The sequence below is a fragment of the Tenebrio molitor genome, chromosome 5, assembly GCF_963966145.1.
Source record: "Tenebrio molitor chromosome 5, icTenMoli1.1, whole genome shotgun sequence".
NCBI classification, from domain to species: domain Eukaryota; kingdom Metazoa; phylum Arthropoda; class Insecta; order Coleoptera; family Tenebrionidae; genus Tenebrio; species Tenebrio molitor.
In genome coordinates this window covers 16,650,024-16,671,169 of record NC_091050.1, presented here as the reverse complement: position 1 = coordinate 16,671,169, position 21,146 = coordinate 16,650,024, and the positions used below count along the sequence as shown (strand labels likewise).

The 21,146-nt window shown below is 41.9% G+C and overlaps 1 protein-coding gene across 1 annotated transcript; it reads right to left on the bottom strand.

Annotated features, from left to right (window-relative positions):
- Positions 1-566: 566 nt before the first annotated feature.
- Positions 567-17,287, bottom strand: Glut4EF (Glucose transporter 4 enhancer factor). Its single transcript, XM_069049760.1, has 6 exons — positions 16,503-17,287; positions 11,666-11,838; positions 10,723-10,847; positions 9,901-10,085; positions 2,993-3,093; positions 567-1,838 (listed from the first exon to the last, which is right to left on the bottom strand). The coding sequence occupies exons 1-6, from the start codon at positions 16,890-16,892 to the stop codon at positions 1,472-1,474; spliced, it is 1,341 nt and encodes a 446-aa protein (XP_068905861.1). The 5' UTR covers positions 16,893-17,287; the 3' UTR covers positions 567-1,471.
- Positions 17,288-21,146: the final 3,859 nt, after the last annotated feature.

Below are 21,146 nucleotides of genomic sequence, written 5' to 3'. Positions count from 1 at the left end.
AAACCAAACACAAAACATAACGATGACTTTTTTACTTTTAAAATTCAAACGCATTACATTGGGGACCGGTATTCGTGTTCTATTAAATAACCCAATTAAAATTACTTATGCGATACAGAAGACATTTTACCAGTTTTAGAACCTTTGCCTGTCTGTCTGTCAAAAATTAATAGATCGATTTTTTTTAACCAACATTTTTTAGAAAGTTGTTCTCCACTTTGTTTCACACGTTATCTCTGGTTTCACCACAATAATGACGTCCCTTGACGTCTTTAGAGATACCCAGTAACGATAAATTTATGTCGAATATATTTCCGTGTAGTGAGCTCGTCTCGCTTATTTCTCGATTCGATTCAGCAGTTGACAGGGAACAGCTCGAGCAAAAAGTTACACAGACCTTCGGTGAATCTTCAAATAAAAGTGCAACTTTCTTGATGTTCGTCGCGGTCCTCTTCACTTTTATTGAGCAATCGTTATCTGTCGATACAAAATTTGTATCCCGATTACCACATAATGCGCTTTGAAAGGGGTTAATATATGCGAGCAAAGCCGCAGGCAAACACTGGTTAGATAATATAATATGCTTTATTAATAAATTTGATGCATTTCATCTTCATTCACAAATCATTCTTGATGAGTTCTAAATATACGTAACTAATGTAAATATAATGTATTTTTTAATGATAAGTATATGCACCTTAAGACCTATTTAAAGTGTTAAAATTTAACGTGATAATGATGTTCCAACTTAACAATAAAGGGGTATATGAATACTCTGAAATGTTATATTATAATATAAATACTCTATATGCGTAAAGTCGAGGATATTAACAAAAATAATAATAATAATTAAAATGAAAGACTTTAGAGGTAATGAAATGAGTAAATACCTACGTTACAAATTTGATACAAGTGCAACATTGCGCTTTACAATATAGATAAAAATTTAAAAAGACGACGATAATCAATAATACAAAGTACAAGCGAAAAACGTAGAGGGCAGTGACTTCGGTGCGCCTTTTCCGCACGACGCTGGGTTTGTGGCGCTGTCTATTTTGTTTGTTTTTGTTTTTTTCAAATTTAAATACACGTAGCCCCTAATAACTATGGCAGGTATAAGTGTTTCAATCTCACATTATCTCACCTAAATCATTAAAATACCAGAACAGCAAAAGCTATACGTTTTTGTCCGTTTCCACGTTGGATATAAGGTAAGGTAGCGCGACGATCTACAACTGGTGCACTTTGGCTTTGAGATCTTCCCTGTCACTCCTGGCATAACACACAAACGGATTTCCTCAACTACTCAACAATTACAACATAACGAACAAACACAAGACATCTAATCTCTTTCGGTTAAACATGACGGCATTCGGGGAACGAAAAAATTGTACTTTTCATAACTGTGAGATCTGCGTTTTGTTCCGCGTTAATCACTGTTTCTCAGTGTTTGTCATTTGGACGACGTCGATCAGTCGCCGAACCTGGAGCACGCCTTTTTCCACTTGCACTGTGTGCACCACTGCTCCCTGTGCTCCATGCCGTAGACTTTGCGGCACTTCTTGTTCTCCCCACGGACCCGCCTCGGTGACGCCGGCATCTTGGGGCTGTGCGGCCTCGGCGAGAGCTTCAATAGCTTGTGAGGAGACTGGGGGATCGGCGTCGGACCTGAGAACAGCGTCTGTCGGATGCTGCCCACAAGCTGCCGCTGGTAATCGGGGTCCTCGTGGGGCGGCCGCGCCATGTCGCGGTGGGACAACGTCGGAGGCGGACTCGTCAGGCTCTGCTCGATCTCGGTATAGTAGAACTCCTCCTCGCGGGCGTCCACCACGTGGTCCCTGCGACAATAAATCGCGTCATTTAGCCGATAACGACACAAATAAACAAAGAACAGATCCGGCCAGCATCTACGCAGTGTTTTGATGGCGGACAACACGTGCGGCCTTGCCGCTGTCATAATGAAGATTTTTCGAATTATTGCTTTTATTGTGGGAGTTGAGAGTTAAAAATAAATCGGATGGTAATCGCCGTGAATGGACGAGGAAACGCACCGTACGCTCAAGAGGGGCTCGCCGGCAAGGTCTCATTAATAAAATTATTTATTACATAAAGCAGTACACGTGTCGCGAATATTCGCAACCTCGACTCGAGAAAATAACATCGGCAAGCAGTGACGTGCCGAGGGGGGAAATCCAACAACTTTTCCAATTAAAATTCGCAATTGCCTTGATATTTACGACAGAATGCAACGATACTAAGTGCATATTAACGGCTATAAACAAATTCATTAGTCAAATATGTAAGAACTCCTACGCGCAAGATACCTAAAAAGGAATTTTAATTCAAATCTACGCAAAATGCGCAGTTGATTGTGAAAAACAAAAGTCACCTCGTAGATTGGATCGTACTAGTCTAATTGTCAATTCTTATTGATATTTTTGAAGTCGTACAACTGGGTTAAATTGCGTTGGCCTGTTCGTTGTTGAGCGCACGCCGCTGACTCCCCGAAACAAGTGTTTTCTCAGTTGTTTGCATGGCTGCCCACGATCCACGATCGTCCCTCGGCGTCCGCTATCAATAGTTTCGCTTGCCAAAACCAGCTGGCACAGGATGACAGACAGTTAATAATAATCCTTCGGCTCCTGTTATTACCGTCAAGGCCAATTTAAAAGAGGATCGCGCGGATTTCTCGATCCGAGCAAAATTTTCAACAGCAAGGCTGCAAAGTAGCCTTGGACCGTTAAAGATTCCGTTTCGAAGGTGGCCATGAAAGCGCCCGGCTAATTATTCCGTTATTTTAAGCATACAATCGAAAATTGTTTGTGAAAATTGCCGCGAGATTGCGCCAGTCGTGGTCACGAGGTTTAAAAATAGAAATACGATGGGGACGGGTTGCCCAGGTAAAAAAGTGGAAATTGTATTCATGTCTGGTCGCTCTGAGGGTGGATGTCGCTGGGGGTCGAATGGGAAAAAGAAGAAAAAATATACTCACGTGAGGTGCTCGTTTCTCACGTGGGCTTCGATGGCTTCACAGGTGTTCGTTATTTTTAAGCAATAAGGCCATGTGCACTGGAACACAATACGAGTGACGTTCTGCAACAAAGAAATACAATTATAAACATTTCGTTGAGAAAAAATTCCCCAAAACTAGAACGCTTTACAACTTGTAAGGCTGCAATTAAGAGGGACCATTAGGTGGGGTCCCCACGAGTCAGAACTGATGATGGCTTTGTACGATGTCAACAGGTTGTGAAGTGAAAATAATGCACCCTATTTAACGCTACCGCAACCCCATACGTACGTCTATTATTTACTTTCTACAACCTGTCATCAAAACCGACAAAATAAAAACTCCCAACATTAAAATTAACTGGAGTTTTTGTCTATCGCACCGGCCATCCGCGTCCATGCAAGGCATATTTTCCGTGGCTGACGAAAGGGAAGAAATCCTTTGGTGCGGACAAAGGAAGGGCCCGACGATAGAGAAAGATGTCGTAGGCCAGGGCTTTGTGTTGGTGCTATCTTTGTCCGATCTGGATCGAACTCGGTGTGACGTCCGCAATATGGCGTCTGGATCGATGTGTTTATAGACACTGCCACGTGCAGCCCTGAACGCAGTAAAGGACAAGGATTTAAGGATCAAAGTTGGTCGAATCCTTTGTCCTTGGCCTGCAAGTTGAGCGCTCCGGCTTTTTGGAACCTACTACTGCATCATCGGTCTAAATAACGGAACAAAAGAGCGATAGGAGCACCTCAATAATACATATTTGTTTGTTTTTGTGGAACGACGATAATTTCGACCACAAAATCAGAACAGAGACACCTGTTTTGCGGGTTCTGCTGTCATCAACTACGCCGGATCGATACCACCGTCAAAGTTACACTTCCTGCCGGTAGACAAAATTAACAGGAAACGTATTCGCGAGGGAGGCAATTCTAATTACGGGTAGCTATGTACATTTTTATGTAGATATTATAGGTTTCGTCCAGGTTGTTGCACATGGAGAGTGCTTATTAAATCGAAAACACAGTTTGTATAAATTACGTCACGCTTCTGCACTCGACAGTACTCTAAAATGTTGCCATTCCTGTTTCCAGAAGCGAAATTTTGCAAATTACATCCCTCATTAACAATATTTTTATTGTAGTGAAATCGACGTTAAGGTTTGGGTTAACAAACCAAGAAAATAAACAGGAATGGCAATATAGCACTCGTCATGCGAGAGCAAAAAATTGTAGTTTTTAGAATCTGCGTCTCTAATAGGTCCATTATTGTATTCAATTTGGAGTCGTTTCTCTTAAAGCACTCGTAGTTTAATATAGATCGCTAAGAAAATTTTTATCCATATTTCAGTGTATTATTGTCATTTACACATACATATGTATGTTGCAGATATAGTTGGATCCGTTACCTTGAATTACCAATTAATACATAGGTAATTAAATTTAATTTTTTTATTTAAAAATTAAAATAAGGGTGCAAATTCTAAAAAATAACAAAAAAACTCGTTTTATAAGGACATTGGCGCACTCGTCCCATACAAAACTCCCCTACGGCTCGTTTTCTACACTTGGGACTCGTGCGGCAAATCAACCCTTATAAAATTCGTTCGTTAATATACTATTATTTGACGAGTTTACACACGAACGAGTTGAATATAACGTTTTTTTGTTCGACGAGCCCCTTAAAGGCTCCCAATCGCTTAAAATCTTTAAAATTATCTTGACGTTTCGTTTTGACAATTGGTGACATTTATAAAAATCCGTTCACATACCTAAACTCGGTACAGGTTGCAAAGACACGCTTGTCATTTGCAACAGCGCTTTTATGGCATTAGTCATTTGAAATTACTTTAGAACTGTCCTTATATGGAAAATATTCAACCCAAACTATGATTTTCTGGTCCCTTTGTGCCTTTATTTGGTTCAGAAATATGAAAAAAATGCTGTTGCAAATGACAAGTGCGTCTTTGCAACCTGTACCGAGTTTATAATCAATTCACTTTTGTAATGACGAACTAGAGTTACTAAATTTAGTAATTTTTGTCTTGTCAACACATCTTTTTACCGCGAATTTGGGCTTTTAAAAAGTTAGGTTATGGGTCACGTCAATTGTTCTGTCAAAACTGGTCCAATTCAAAGTATAGTGAAACTAAATGTGTTTAATTATTTTGAAGAAAAAAGCAAAGTTGCACTACACAAATACGAAAAGGCAGTTGAACGTAACAATGAAATAATTTTGCATTTTGCTACTCATCCTCGTCATCGTCGCTGTTTTCCAAGTCCGAATCCGAATCTTCAACCAAATTTAACAATATTTGTGGATATGTCATGGATGCTAAAGTTTCCCATAAGCGTTGTTCTTGGCCTTCATTTAAAATTCTATACATTCTTCTTGGACTGAAGTCTGTGCGGCACTTAGGAAGAGTTTTATTTTAGATTAGGATTTACCGAAAAAACATTCGGCACTGCTTCTACAATTTTGTACTTTACGTATTTACGTTTCCATTGTCTCCATGAGTACTTTCTTTCTTAATTTTGTTGAAAGCCTTTAAAATGTGCTGCTTCGTCTGCTTGCTTATTGATGCTTTACTCTGTTTTGGAAATTCATTCATTTTGGCAGTGACAATAATATGACATTTTAAATCATTGCCAACTGTCGAATTTCATATATTTTGTAAAAAAATTTAACAAAAAAAAAAAGTTCCAAATTCTCAAATTCTGACAGTCGAACAAAAAAAAATTAAAATTTTAGTATTTGTTCTGGCTAAACTACGGTTACCGTAACAACAGAGGACAAGGATTCGAAGCGGATCGATATTTAAAAAATATATATCATCAGTTGGACCGCCTTTCTCATATTCTAATCGGAAAAAAATCGTCGAGGACAAAGACAAAACGACAGAAATGCAAAGAACGGAACGGCTGCAATTTTCGTAAATCTCCGTAAATCAGGATCGCAGTGAAATACGCGCTAATGAAAAGACTGCCTTGACAAAGATCTTGGTGTAGGGTTGGGCGACAATTTTAACAAAGAGAGATGGTTGGTATTTATAACTCGACATTATTGAATCGTAGGGGGTGATAAACTGTGTCCGATGGCGTCTACCTCTGGGTCGATCCTCCGTCCTTGGACACAACACAAAACAGAGTTGATTGCACGGCCATACACCGCTGACGGATCACACCATGACCTTGAAATAAAATGCAGCCGACGCAACATCGATGACGTCGCTCTTCTCTAAGAAATTAACATACAATAACAAACGAATTCGCCTTATCTGCGCTCAATTGGTTGTTGTTTTTGGGTCGTGCGTTGTGTTCGTCCGATTCAATGCGAACGACGCCGTTCTCATCTTGTTTATTTTACGCCGTTTGTAATCATGTCAAAAACGCGAGCGGGCACGTGTCCCGTGTTCGTGTCGAATCGCCGCCTCCTTTTTCGCCGAAATATTCTTCTGTGGCCCTGGTCAGGTGCATGACCGGCCGTCTGAACCCGCACACGTGGGGTGCCCGCTCCGGCCGGGCCCTATTGCGATGTAAACATTGCGAGGGCAACGTCCTCGCAGTCTTCCAGATCGTCCCCCCTCCGCACACCCGCCACACCACGGTTGATCTTCTTTGTGGCTGCCAGATCCACGTGACGTCACATCTTTCGGCTATACAGCCGTACTCATCAAATATCCATGTTAATTGATCGTTTCTGAATTGCGACGCAGATGGGAGGTCAGTCGGGGCAGAATTGCATTTCGGGAGAAGATCTCGCAATTCGACGCGACCCTGACTCTTCCTATCGTTGATGATTGAGCGTTTATTAGCGGGATTTCATCAGATCAGTTCGTGGCAATTGCGTAGTATCGGGCGTAGACGAGTGGGGCAACAGGAAAGGGAAATGAACTTCAGGTTTCGTCGCTTTTAACCTTTACCGTTATTTTGCGTATTGTGGAGTCGATGGGCAATGACTTGTGCGTCTGCTACAGGTACATACACACAACCATGAATTGGCGACGCTGTTCTTCCTCTGCATGAGTTCCGCCGCACAAATTCCATAGGTGAATTACGGCCGATTGGTTGAATGAAGGGGCCGCATTTGCAAGAATCTGTCAAAAGCGCCCACAGTATCTCTAAACCAAACCTACATATTCGCCAAATACCGTCAATCGAAAACTTTAAAATCGACACTTTTAATCTTCCGATTCTACTCGAATTTTATCATTTTAAATATTTTTTCATAATCCAGTCACGATTAAGGTAAGTACAATTATAAATTCGATTTGGTGCCACAGAAATTTGCAAAAACACAAACATTTTCGATTGCGTAAACATAACCTCATTCAATTAGCAAATTGTCAATTTGTAATATTTAAGACACGAACTTTTTAGTATGTCCTAGGTGTACTTTGTACATCAAATTTAAAGAAAGATTTGCTATTCACTGCTAATTGAGTAGGTACCAAATAAATATGCGATGCTAGTGACAGTTTTGCTTATTTGATTTTAAACAGTTTTGAAGGGCGAACAATTACATTATTACTTTTTTACTTTGATTTTTTTTTAATTTTAACCCCAAGACCGAAACCTGGTGCTAGTCCGAGTCAGCAAAGCAAATTTTGAAAATGGTGAGCTATTAACCACATGTTGATCTTCAGCCACAAGACTGAAATGCGATGTTGGGGCTGAAAAATTGGAAGCCAGCAACATTGAGTCATGTTTTTCGTTCTCCATGATTGTCACTATTTCAGAAGTTATCACGGATATTTTGAGGTAGGTGATACCCTTTCAGACTGATTGGCAGCAATGTCGGCAACCTACGAAGGTAAAAACTGAGAAACGGTCAAGTTTAGACAATCCATAATTGCAACACGAGTCGTGTGTTACGTGAAAAATTTGCAGGTCAAGATGACGATTGCTGTTATTTATTGAGTTGTCATTGCTAATAGGCCAAGTTGACGTTTTCAATTTGCCGAATTAGCGAAAATCTCAGGATGAGAAGGCCAATCTCAAAACGCAACCTTCAACTTTCGCCAACAGCCTTTGTTTATCGTACAACAAAGGTGATCGTGAACAAAGAGACTCGGTAAACGCTTATCTGTATCGCAATCAACGTAGATAAGCCCAATGCCATCTCCAATCAGCTGTTCGTCTGTTATCAAAACCACGAGCTGCTGTTAAGGTCACCGCTACGTGACGCGCATCCGTTTTTGTTCCCGTGTGCAAACGGCGAAAAACGAAGAGTTACCCTTGGCCGGCCTAAGGTCATCAACCCACGCCCAGCACGCTGGGATGATGAATCCATAAAGTCAGCGACCTTCACTAATCCGCCGGCCGGAATATCACCACGGTGAAAGCGAAAGAAAAAAACAACAGTTTAGAATTTTAGAAACTGCACCGGCAGACACAATTGTCGCCGGTAAAAGTGAAAAGCTGCTCTGCACACCCAAGGTGTTTCTCCGTGGCGGACCTTACATAAAACTAGTGACATTTCGCGACAAGTCGACTTGCCAAGAAAAAACGCCAGAATTTCACCACAACTACCATTACGTCCTTGACGTGACACGTGCGCTACAAACACAATAAAATGCGAATCGAAAGCCGCATTACAAGGACTGCACGTTCCACATTTCCAATTCGCGAATAAACACGGTCCAGTCCAGAAGCAGCCTTCGCAACCAATTTCGCCGTAATTCGTGTAATAATGGCGCTTCGGCGGTGCGCCTTTCCGCATTTAACCTCGACGTCGTAAATGGTTTCGGCCTTGTTGAGATATTACACGCGTGTCAGCGTGTGCGGAGGTTTGGATTACGCCGGCCGGCTTTGCTGCACCTAACCTATCCGTCACGCAATTACGTAATCGACTGCTGTTGTTGTTGTTTCAAACAACAAAGGTGTTGCTGGCGTTTCTTTGTTTAACAGATTCGTCGATTCGGTTCGTTTTTCAATTGGCAAACACTTTCACCCAACAGGAAGGAATCTCGAAGCGATTTATTAGAATTGTGCCGCGTTTATTTAGAAATCCGACGGCTTCGAATGGACAACAGATGGACGTTTGCGGTCTTCACGCTTTCTAACGAGGCGCAATTTCGACGGGAGTCTCGCGAATAATCCGAGGAACATTGCAAGAACAACAATGGCGTCTGACACATTCGAATTAAAGACGACCATGGCGTCGATAACGACGGAAATGACAATTGTTTTACAACAAATACAAACTGTCGTTTGTAAACAAGTACACATTTTGATCTGTACTCGTTTTATTTGTTCAAGATTAACTTGTCCTCTCCGTGTAAATAACAGTCTGGTCACAACCCAACTGGAAACGGCAACTCGACCTATTAGCAATGATAATTCGATAAATAAAATGTGATCTGAAAGTTTTACATTATTTTACATAATGCGACCCGCTGCGTTGAGACTATCGAATGTGTAAACTTGATCGTTTTTGAATTTATACTTCCGTTTGTTGGCAAAACTGTAGCACTGACAATTTGGAAAGGCATTACCAACTTTAAAGAAATACATCAGCGTCGCTAATTTTGCATTCTAGCATGACGACATAACCTTAAGTGTCGAAAGCGAAGATGCCATTAAAAATGTATGTTTCTTATAATTAACAAGAAACGTTGTGAGCAACAGATTTTACGGTGTTTAATCTATCGTTTCTTATTGATGAGAATATCGATTTCGTACGCACATTTCTGCAGTGCCTACGTGGTAGAAAACTACGTAAAGAATTCAAAACCAGCGAATCGGCATTAGAAAGCGTTCAAGGTGTCCACTGGAAAACATTCTCGAAGGTGGGCACGAACCGTCAAATGCTGGACTGATTGGAAAGGTAGGTACGGTGACGTTTTGCATAAAAATGATGAAAACTGGTTCGAATGTGATCGTCGATCGGCTTACCTTTTTCTTCCGCGGTTGTTCGTCGGGATAGTAGTCCATGACGATGCCTTCGTCCGAGACGGAGCTGGAGGACAACGGTACCGACTGGGGGGAGTACGTACGGGGCGGCGGCGAGGGGGTCGACCGATACGAGGCCGAGCTGCTGCTAATGCTACTATCCGGGGAGGTGCTCAGCCATGGAAAACCTGCATACAAACGTGCATGTTAGAAATGATGGGATACCACGTGTCAACCACGTGGGTGCGGCACGTGTCGAAAACGCGAAAAATGATGCATTCATATGCATCGCAATCGCGTGACCGTGGACTTTACCTTGCACAGTCAAGTGCAAGGCGTCATATCGAGGTGAATTTTTTCTTCTTTCTTTTGTTCGGGGACCTTTTTCTGATAAGATTAAATTTGCAATATCCCAGATGTGACTGATAAAGATACGAACCTTGAGTGATTAGAAAGCCACAGAAAGAATCTCAAGGTCTGGCTATAATTCGCGAATCGATTGGTATTTTCGAGTTTGACTGATCGGTCGGTGAAAAATTCATTATCACGATTCGATTTCGTAAGAGATGACGCGTCTGCCATTCACCTACTGTTGGCAAGACGTCTGAAGGTAACTAGGACGCAACAGTTTAAATCTGGGTGTGCAACTTTTTTAACACTTTCGTTACTATCGCCGCTATCGAAATTCACAATGGCACAATCGGAGGAAATTAAGTGTTACGTTAACAGGCGTGTCGTGACATTTTGCAATGAGACACTGAAGGCCGCGAAGATCGAAACAATTTGCCGGCCTGGTACATTTTCATTTCAAATTTCCTTCCTCACCGTTGATATTTGGAGAGTGCGGCGAACACGACAGACTCATCAGGACCAAGGCGGCGCTGCATTCGTCCATTTGAGTGTCTTTGAAATTGTCGTCCTGGCTGCTACTGGGACGTCGCTTGCGGGATCTGAGGGCGAAAGACGTGTCAAACAATAAACATCAATTAAAATACGATCAACGAGGATTTTCGAAATGGGAATTTAATGCTCCCATTATGGGCAGGCGTAAACAACTTCAAAAAATGATAATGGAATCGGGATCGTTAAGCGGTTACGAAAATCCGATCTGGGGTACTCCTCTACCGTGGTGATGTCACGTCCGGTGTCGGTAATGGGGCTCGTCGACACCAATGACGTGCGGAGATAAGATTGCCTTGTTAAAATTTTTGCCTTATTTGTCTGGGAAATTGGTGACGCGGTTAGACAAAATGTCTCACGGGAAGTGGAAAATTCTTATGAGAAATGATCGACTCGTGTCACCAGAAAATTGCCGTTTATTTGTAATGCGGGAAGGTCAATGTAAAGGACGTTGCATTCATTTATTGGAGGTTTTTTTTTTGTACATAGCAACCGCCGGTAGTTACCACAGTCTTCGATGCGACAGATTTACTTCGATAAATAATAATGGGAAGGTGATACTTGTCGCTGTTTATTTTGGGAAGTAATCATCGCACTCGTCTTCGGAGATAACGCAAGCGACATTTCTAATATTACTTTATCGAATGTCTTGCTTTGTCTCTCGATAGAAAAACACTTCGCAATGTCAAATTAAAAGCCGCCGGCCGGCTTTGGTATTTTTAGTGGAAATTAATGAATATCTGTGCTGCGCCACTGTTTCGTTTGGTATTCGACCAGAACACCTCAATTTATTTTCGATTAGGAAGCGACGTCTATTTGCAAATGTCGCAGATAGTGGCCTCATTTATGGCCAAGGTCGACGACATACCCGAGATGCGAGGAGGGCACCGGGACGTCGATGGTGTGCGATGCTGTCCTTTTCCTGTCGCCTGCCATGTCGGCCAATCTGGCAAAATCCGTGTCCTGATCGGCTAGTCTGGCAGATTTGCGTGATTCCAAGAGGCGGACCTCGTCGAGCCTCTTCTGTACCTCGAAAGGCGCCTGAAACAAGCACAGTGAAAAAAAAAATGCAAGTGTTGCACACAAACAAACAAACTAACGAGCAAAGGTCGGGTTTCGCAACGCTTGTCGCCAAGCGGACTGTACTAACTGATCCGTCATTGTCGATCATCGATGCATCCTCTATAGGTGCACCAGGAATGTGCCGAGTCAGATGTTAATTAAGTGTCCGTTGAGACTTCGGTTAACGTGCGGAGATACAACTAATGTGTCTATTTATTTGTATTTTTTTTTTCTTTTTGGGAATTTGTCTCGTGCCTAGTAAACCGTGACCTAGCGGATCGCCTTTCGCATTGAGAACGGCAAAATGTGCCGATTTTATAGTTGAAGTAGAAAAAGGCGACAACATGGCCGTTCCTAGCGGAATTCGATTGGACTCAGTGCGGGCGCGTTGGTGGCTGTGGGATAGGGAGTGTGTTGTTGCCACCTTGGCCGCTGTTCGCTCATTACAACCTGACCTTGAATCTAGAATTAGGATACAGGTAATGAGCGCAAAAAATTTGGCACATTTCGGATCCGCCACCGTACCAAGGTCGAGTCCGGGGCCGGAACCTTCAAAAATAAACTGAAAATTTCGCGACGCCTTTGAAACGGTTAAAGAACGAACGCGCGTTTACAGTTAAGTCCATGTTTGGCACCGAATCCCACTTTTCGCGACCGTTAACGAAGGACAAGGTTCTTTTTTTATTAATGCCAACCGGTGTTGCAGGGCCGAGAGGAAGCGGATTTCGCCGCGAAATGTCACAAGCCGGTCACCTTCTTCGAAAACGCAAGTGGTGGCGGCTTATCGAGTTCCAGTTTCTAAATCAAACAGACGAGTGGAGAGGCTGAGGCTGGCACACTTTTAATTGGGTTGCCGTAGCCGGTGAATGTTGTACTTCATAGCGTTATGATTGAGAAACGTTTCGCAAGCGTGTACACAACCTGTCTTGAGGTCGATTATGTGATACCTTTCTCTCTCGTGGCCGGTGGAGGCAAGAAATAGCGGATTTTGCGCGCGCCGCCGCCGCCGCTGTCGATTTCGCAATGCTATTTTTCGCGCGCGAACACAGTTATTCAGGCCCGGAACGGGATCGATACCATGGCATGGGCCTGAGCCGGCCGGCTACCACGGCATACGCTCGAGCAGCGCGGATCGCTGTCGCAATTCCCTTCACACGGCGGTCGTTGTTACGTAAATCGCCGGTTTCGGTGTTTTTCGACGGAAAACTAATCGGGTTACGTATTAATTCACTTGTTTAGAGAGGTAAAGGTGGTCGTTGTTGACTTTCACAACTTTCCCTCTTACTTTCACAAAATATCGCCGGGAACGGAGCAAACGCACGACGAGTTGGCTTTTCGATTTTCGTCGAAAAGCGAAGCTCCGTCGGTGGGGGCCACCTCCGGAAACGCGCTATCTCCAAGAGAACCGGAACGGAAGTCGCCTTTGGAGAGCTGCGACATCGGCGATAAGCATCGCGAAGAACTCTCACTCTCCCATCGTCCTTGGCGAGTTGTGTAACGCGGATTGCACGATGAATGTATCTCGCCAACGTAGGACTCGCAGTCATACTCACACATACCGCAACCATAATAAACAAGATGCCGGCGTGTTGTTGCCAATTACAAAGCGTGTCAGTGTGCCGCCGGTAAACAAATATGGCGTCGGTTGATAATGCGGCGGTTGCATGAGCTGTGAACTTGCCTGCACCACGTGCCGTGTGCCCAAATAAGTAGGTCACGGGTCGATGCCGGAATGGGGTCGAACGCGCGTCCGCCTCCCGGGTTTCTGGGCCACTTGATGGCCCATTTTAGACTTGCGAGTACGACGTTGACACGTGTGAAAACACCGACCTAGAGGAAATCAGAGCGAAACGGACAAATGCCGCCGCTGCACCGCGACCAATTCCAATTGCGACAGACAAATGGATGTCGGGGGCGAAGCCGCAGAGGGGCTCGGGTTTTACCTTAAAAGCGAGCCTTCGTTAGTGACGGTTGCGTCATTCGAAAGTGTTTCCCCGAGTACAACAACAATACCCTTGGGAAAGAATAAAAAACATCGATGCATCGCCGAGATCCTTAACGCCGACGGTGGCACACTAAAAGTCCATTGTACGGTGGGATCGCGACGGAGAAGAGTCGAGACCCGTGCGAAATTGACCCGGATAAGTTTTGAAACGTTTCTAAATGCTATTGAAAATGAAATTTGCATTTTTTAAACGTAATCCTGCCAATGTCGTGGCCTACTTTGCTGCCATCAGCAAAAACACAGATGGCATAAGCTACAGCTGGAAGTCTTCAAAAAATCTCCTAAAATATTAAATTTAAAAAACAACCTGAACAAAAATTGAAAGTCCAAAAAACTATTCGTTCAACCCAAACTACTTATAACTTACAGGAACCCAACTAGATCTTCTATATTCTTTTATTTTACTCTTGTGGTTAATTCAACTTTGGTCACTGAAAAATCTACAAGATTAAATACTAACAAAAATTTTCCCCTCACTGACACGTTTCTTATCTATGGTTAGAACGGATTTATAACTTACATGAAATGTTGGTTATGTAATATTTGAACAATGTATTAATTGACTTAGTCCCAACTTGTACGTTCCCTTTCTTACTTTCCTGCAGAAATAATTACCTATAGTAAATTTGAAAAACATCTGGACTGTCAAAAATAATTCATCAATTCGCTAGTTATTTTCATAACACCACGTTGGTATTCATGATACCTATTTCAAATTACTCGGTTGTTTAAATTTGATTTTATCGATTCATTTATAAATCAAATTACATACAGGGTGTCGCAAAATTCGCGAATTCCAAATTCAGAGCGTTGTAGGGATCACTTCAGTAGTCCAAATATGGAAATTAGAAAAAATCGGGACTCCCACAAAGATACGTTGGTCTGAAGGGGCACTCTTTGAAATGCGTTTTCTTCAAATACAGGCTGAAAAGTTCAGTATTTATTGTTATTTATGGTGTAGATGATTGTGGAAAATAATATCGTAAAACAATTTTTTGAAGAATAGATTTACTTGAGAGTAAAAAATTCTTAAATTTTTGTAATTTTTCTTAAAAATGGAACGGCAACGTAGCTAGAATAGTATTTTGTCACTGTGGATACGAAGGGTGCTATGTATTGAACAAAATTAATGTACTTATACCGGGTGATTTTAAATGATTGTGACTGTTTTTCATAGGTTGGTAATTCTGCTTTTTAATGTGATAGTTGACATAAACATAGGCGTCCTCGCCTATTTGACACAATTTATTGATACATTAAAATGTGAAAATGACGTATGTACGTACGCCAATGCCAAAATAATTTATGAAAAATGTTTCCAACTTAAGAAAAAAGGTCACAATCACTTAAAATCACCCGGTATCTTCTTCAGGAAGAACGAATTTCTTTTCCAAGTATTTTGCGAGCTCCATTGGGTCCTTCCCTACCACGCTCTGAATTCGGAATTCGCGAATTTTGAGACACCCTGTACCTATATGGAAATGTCAAAATGTTTATAATGAACTAGGGTGAAGAGAGAAGAGAGGCATAACAAATTATGTGGAACAAAAAGAAAGCTACAAAAATTGAAATAAATGGCAAACTTGTTATAAGCAGGGATATTTCTTTGTTTATTTAATTTCTTTTTTTATTATTTCGGTTAAGTTAAAAACTTAAATATGAATGTAGGTTGTATGTATATTTTGTTTTGAAACAATACATATTTTATTTCATGGAGTTTTTTGCATATAAACGAGTAATGTTAATTTTCACGCTACTGCTGTGGTGGTATAAACCCAATCCATTAATAAAATTACCCCTGATACCATGGTATTACTTGTCTAAATACGATGATACTACTGATGACTCTAGGAAGCGATGAATTTTAAATTTTCGCCAGAATTCCACTGTAAGAAAAAAAAATGTTTCAACACCGTCCAAAATGAAGATTAGTAGGCTGTCTTCGAGCAAAAAACAAGTGTTCAGACATGCCAACAGTTGAAAAAAACTGGCCTCAGACGATCTACGTAGTGAGTGACCCTAAATGGTCGCAAATTCCGCAATTTAATATCGGCCGATAACCGTTCATACAAATTCAGCTCCTGCCCCCGGGCACCAAACAGGTTCCGCTCATCTCTGTTTGGAACTCCGGACTCCGGTTTTGGGAAAAACCCGGCGGTGCATCTTCCGCCCCCCGAAATCCGCAGAAATTGTCGTTTTTGGTCCCGGAGGCGGGTTTAAAAATTCGACCGTGAGCAAGTTGTTTATACGAGTGACGTCACAAGGATGCAATTATTAATGCCACGGCGTGGGGACGGTGCGGGGGGCAGATTTCCGTGCATGCGCTCTCACGCACTTCTATCCCAACAGAGAACAGATTACAGCCGACCAAATATCCAAACGACACAAAACCGGAACGGTTCCAGCTGATTCCCGGAGCGGTCGGCCCCGCTCTTGTGCCGATGAGAAAACATCTACGCAGTTTGAGCGACGCAATTACAACAACAACGACGCGGACGACGAGCGAAAACAAAAAAAAAATCAACTGCGCTCGATGAGAAATTCCCCGGTAATTGTTTACGTCAGGACTTGACGTAAACGGGGATATTTGTCGGTGTTATCGAGTGGGCCGCGTCCGCTTATCTTTTGTCTGGCTTACCTCGGAACCCGGCGGGTGTATCCGGATGAGCACCTCGTCCCTTTCGAGGTGGTGCTTGCACACCTCTCCGGAAACCTCGCGTCCGTTGTACGTGACGAAACACTTCTGGTCCGGCACGAGCTCCAGACCTAGCACCGATTGAAATCCGGGCCCGATCAGGTCCATCTCGAAAAATTCGGCCGTGGTGCGGCCCAAATTTCCCTGGCGCGAGTCGAAGCGGACGGTGTAGCGCGTGTTGGGGGTCAGGTTGATGCAGTTGTTGTTCTCGACGAAGTTGGCCGGGGTCTTGACCGCCTGGATTACTCCGGAGTAGTACTTGCCGTCTTCACCCGGAGCGCACACCCGAGTTCCGATGATCGAACGTTTCGCCAAACGCTTTCCAGTTGACATCTTTGCTGATCGCGTGGAACGAAACAATTGATAAAATCACTCAAAGTCCGAATTTTCACAACACAACGTCATCAATGAAATAAAGCCTCCTGACCAACAACCTCTGCACGGATTCCTGATGATAGTTGAAACACTCGACAGAAACGTTACATTCCGATTCTATCACTTGGAAATCGTAGTAATATATGCACATACTCATAATAGATTCAAACGGGCTGTGCGATCAAGGCAGCGTCACTGTAAACAGTTGAATGCCGACTGCCGGAGCCGGTGCCGGCCGGCTAGCGTAACAACAGCTGATCGCACACGCCCCACGCCTCTATCTCCGTCTCTCTGCGAACGAACGAACGGAAAGAGAACGGAAGATCGAAATGCGTGCTGACAGGTCCCGCTCCGACATAGCGGCCCGGCCACAGCTGATGATAACAACAAAACCACGTGACGCCTTGCGCACCTCGTGATTGGCAGACCGGTTTGACCTACATACGACTATTGGCTAACGTTCTGGGTGGGGGAAAGGTCATGAAGTCCGATGGTTCTAATCGCGCCCTCTCTCTCGTGCGCGAAAGAATTCCGGTGGTCCTCTGATTTGACGTTTGTTGCAATTGCAACAATTTGTCGAATACGACTATTTCGCGCGGATTGCCGGCCACAAGGACGCCGCTCCCGTGTCGATCACGGGACCCAGCTTATAAATACGACACGAAGACGTCAGATGATTTGAAAATTGCGACGTTTTTTGGCGCTAGGAAATCGACTAACGGTACGCCGTGCCCGTCAACGGTACCGCCGTTGAATACCAATTTTCCACAACGACAACGCACTTGTGCTAAATATTGTTAACTGTTGTTCTATTTGGCCGCTTTTATTTTTACTGCACGTGTAGGAAGCGAACCGGACGATTTAATAAACTGGCTGTACGAGCGTGTGACGTCAGATTCAGCTTATCGCCGTGAAAAACTGCGAAAATATCGTTGCAATCATTTCTGACATGCATCGCTAATAGTTTTGCCACTCGAGATAATTTTAATTGGTTGGTATTACTGACGTCAGTTTGAAAATGTCGAAGCTGTCGCCCTTTCGATTTCCATGAAAAGCGGACGGAGGGGTGAAATGCCTCCGGACACACCTACGCAGATCCAGGACGATCCGTCGAAACCGACGTCACTGTGGGTTGGCGCATTCCGACCTAAATGACGACGTCGACGTTGCCAGCTATGTCGCACAAACAACCTTAACATTATGCGAAGACCCACCCGTTCTGATATCATTACTTATTTGCCCATTCGGACGTCACCGCGTCCCGGTTATTTTCATAATTGGGTCGAGATCCCGATCCTACCATATGTGGGTCCGGGAGACGAGATTCCTGCCGAATGGGTTAGAACCAGGCAACCAGGATATTGTTATCTATCTGTGTACAGCGTCCTTGGCTAGTGACCTTGTGCGTGTCGCTGTTTTATTACAAATTGAAATTATCCGCGAGATTTCGCGGATTCGATGACGTGAGAATAATAATACACACGTGCATCATCTTTAAATAGTCGAAATTGTTTCGTCGATCGAAGAAAAGTGTATCTGCGCTTGTAAATTAGAATGTAACCTTGTTCTGTTTATTCTTGTTCGGTTAGGTGATCGTTTTGAAAATTTCAAATTTACGATCTGTTACAATTACCTATAAATAATAAATATACAGTGTCGGTGACTAGTTTTGCAAAAACGATACATTTTTTTTAAATTGGATAACATATGGAAACTGGCTGTTGTGACATTTAACACCTTTCAAAATCGAAACGCATCGTGCTGGTGGACAGCTTGCGACATTTATCGTAATGAAAATGTTTGCAAACTCGTTCTCAAAAACGAAATAAACACTTTCATGGACTCACATTTATGCTCTTTTCCATATTATCGTGTAATCTATTAAAAATTCGTCGTTACTGCTTGGTTGTCTTTTGTAGAATTGGTAAGATTCTCTAGATTTATCAATATTTTGATACCTAGATACTTATGCTAATAAGTATTGACATTACATTGTCTCTTACCTAACCTGTTTTATATTTAGAATTACACTTGTGGCATTACACTGCAATGTAAACTTGATGAAGTGACCTTGTCCTAACCCCTATTTAAAGACACTACTCTTTTCAGTCACAGTCACATTTACCTGACTACTTCAATTCCGTTTAGAAAAAGATTATCAGCTTTGTTGGTTGTAAATCAAACAGGACGTATTTGCTAATATCCAAGAAATTCTGTGTAAGTTAAAAGGTATGTTATTTGTAGTTCAGAACAGGATATTTTCTTATTTTTTGGATTTTTTCGTAACAATAAAACCCTTTACTGTCGGTCTCTTATGTACCTACAATTTGATTAATGTCTTGACATCATATACAATTTTTTTCACACAAAGAAAATTACAATTGAACTTGTTATAAGTTCTCAAATAATTGGAATGATTTTCAGCAGTTCTGTTCATCTCAAAAAAGAAAACGAATACGTTTCTTTTCTCAGTGGAACAATGCCTAAAGTCGATACCAAAAAGAAAAATTTATATTGAAAACAATTGTGTTGTATTGATTTTTTCCTTTTTTTATTAATGACAGTGGCACGTGCACTGAAGGTACGCTCCAAAAATTTTAATATTGGATATTGGAACCTGGAATGGATCTGTAACGAAAAATAAACAGTAGTTTATTTAACGAGTTCATGTGTAAAGAGCCCAATTTACACAAGAACGAGTTGAATACAAAGTTTTTTTGTTCGACGAGCCCCTTAAAGGCTCCAAATCGCTTGAAATCTTTAAAATTAGCTTGACGTTTCGTTTTGACAAGTTGTGACATTTATCAAAATCCGTTCACACAGGCGAATTTTCAAATTCTGACAGTGTCGAACAAAAAAATATTTAATTAAATTCCCAATACACTACTTAACTAAACTAACTAAAAGTTTTCATCGTTTGGATGATGCCACACGTTAACGTTTAATAAAAATGTTTGGTGTTTTGGAAATTTCATTAATTATTTCTTGACTCACCACCTTCAAAATGACATTTCGCGACCGCAACAGTTAACTGCGACGTAGATTTCGCGCACTAGTGCTTCAAAATCATCCAAAAAGCATTCGCCTTTTTGATCATTCTGAAAACAATTTGGTTTACAAAACGTCATTTCTCCAATTTGGATGCTGAAAATTTCGAAAAAGTGAAAATAAATCGCTATTAATTCGATTGACACTTTGGCAAGCTCATGGACAAGCACCATCTATTCACAAAGGGTACACGACAAATCATACATAATGTTTGTTTTTTGTTTCAAAAATATGTATTGTATAAATTTCGATGCGAGAAGACGTATTCGGCACATTCACGCAAATGAAGCACTCGCTCCTTGGTCGCTCGTGCCTCAAATTTAATCAGTTAAGTAGATCTTGAGATATTATTTACACCGGGAGACTGACGAAAAACCTTTGATGGTGCATCTTGCCTATTTTTTATTCTATGTATTTGAATCAAATGAAATAATTTTGAAAACACTTCAATACCAACTAGACTAGAATACATATCTTGTTAAACATTTTATCTGTCTATTCTTCAATACAGTTTTAGAACACTCAGGTAAAATACCAATATGTATGTATGTACTTGAAAATAATATTTTTATTCTATCTCTGCAGGACTTTGATGTTCAAACAAATTGTTTTGCAGTAAATGTTCATTGTTCAGGTACTTTTCTGGCAACCCGGATTTTATGAGGACGTAATCCGACCCTCTGGGAATTTGGGAACTGATTAGACGCTTACAGCTACATTTTACATTGCCTGGGGATTTTCCTGAAATCCTGTGCTATTCCACAAACTTGGTTAAAATGGAAAAACAAAAATTGTGATAAGCGTCAACGTCCTTCGGAGGAACCACATTGAACCTGGAAATCTTCCGCAATGAACTCTTATCGAGTGTTATTGTTTTGATTTGGAACAACCACGAAACGTGATATTCGTGTTTTTGAACCTGAACCGAGCCAGTAATTCAATCACCTATATTGTATTTAAATACGAGATGGCAAGAAGGTGAAAAGATCATTTATTCGTACTGACGCTCCGAATTCTCATCCTGGGGAAAGAAATAGTTAATACGAAATTTTCTGTCGCTGGAGGCGAGAAAGAGGCGTTGAAGTTAGAACGTCGCTATTTGCCTATTACGAAACCGACTATCTCTGTTGGCAATAATAGAACTTGATGGTCTTTGGTGAAAGC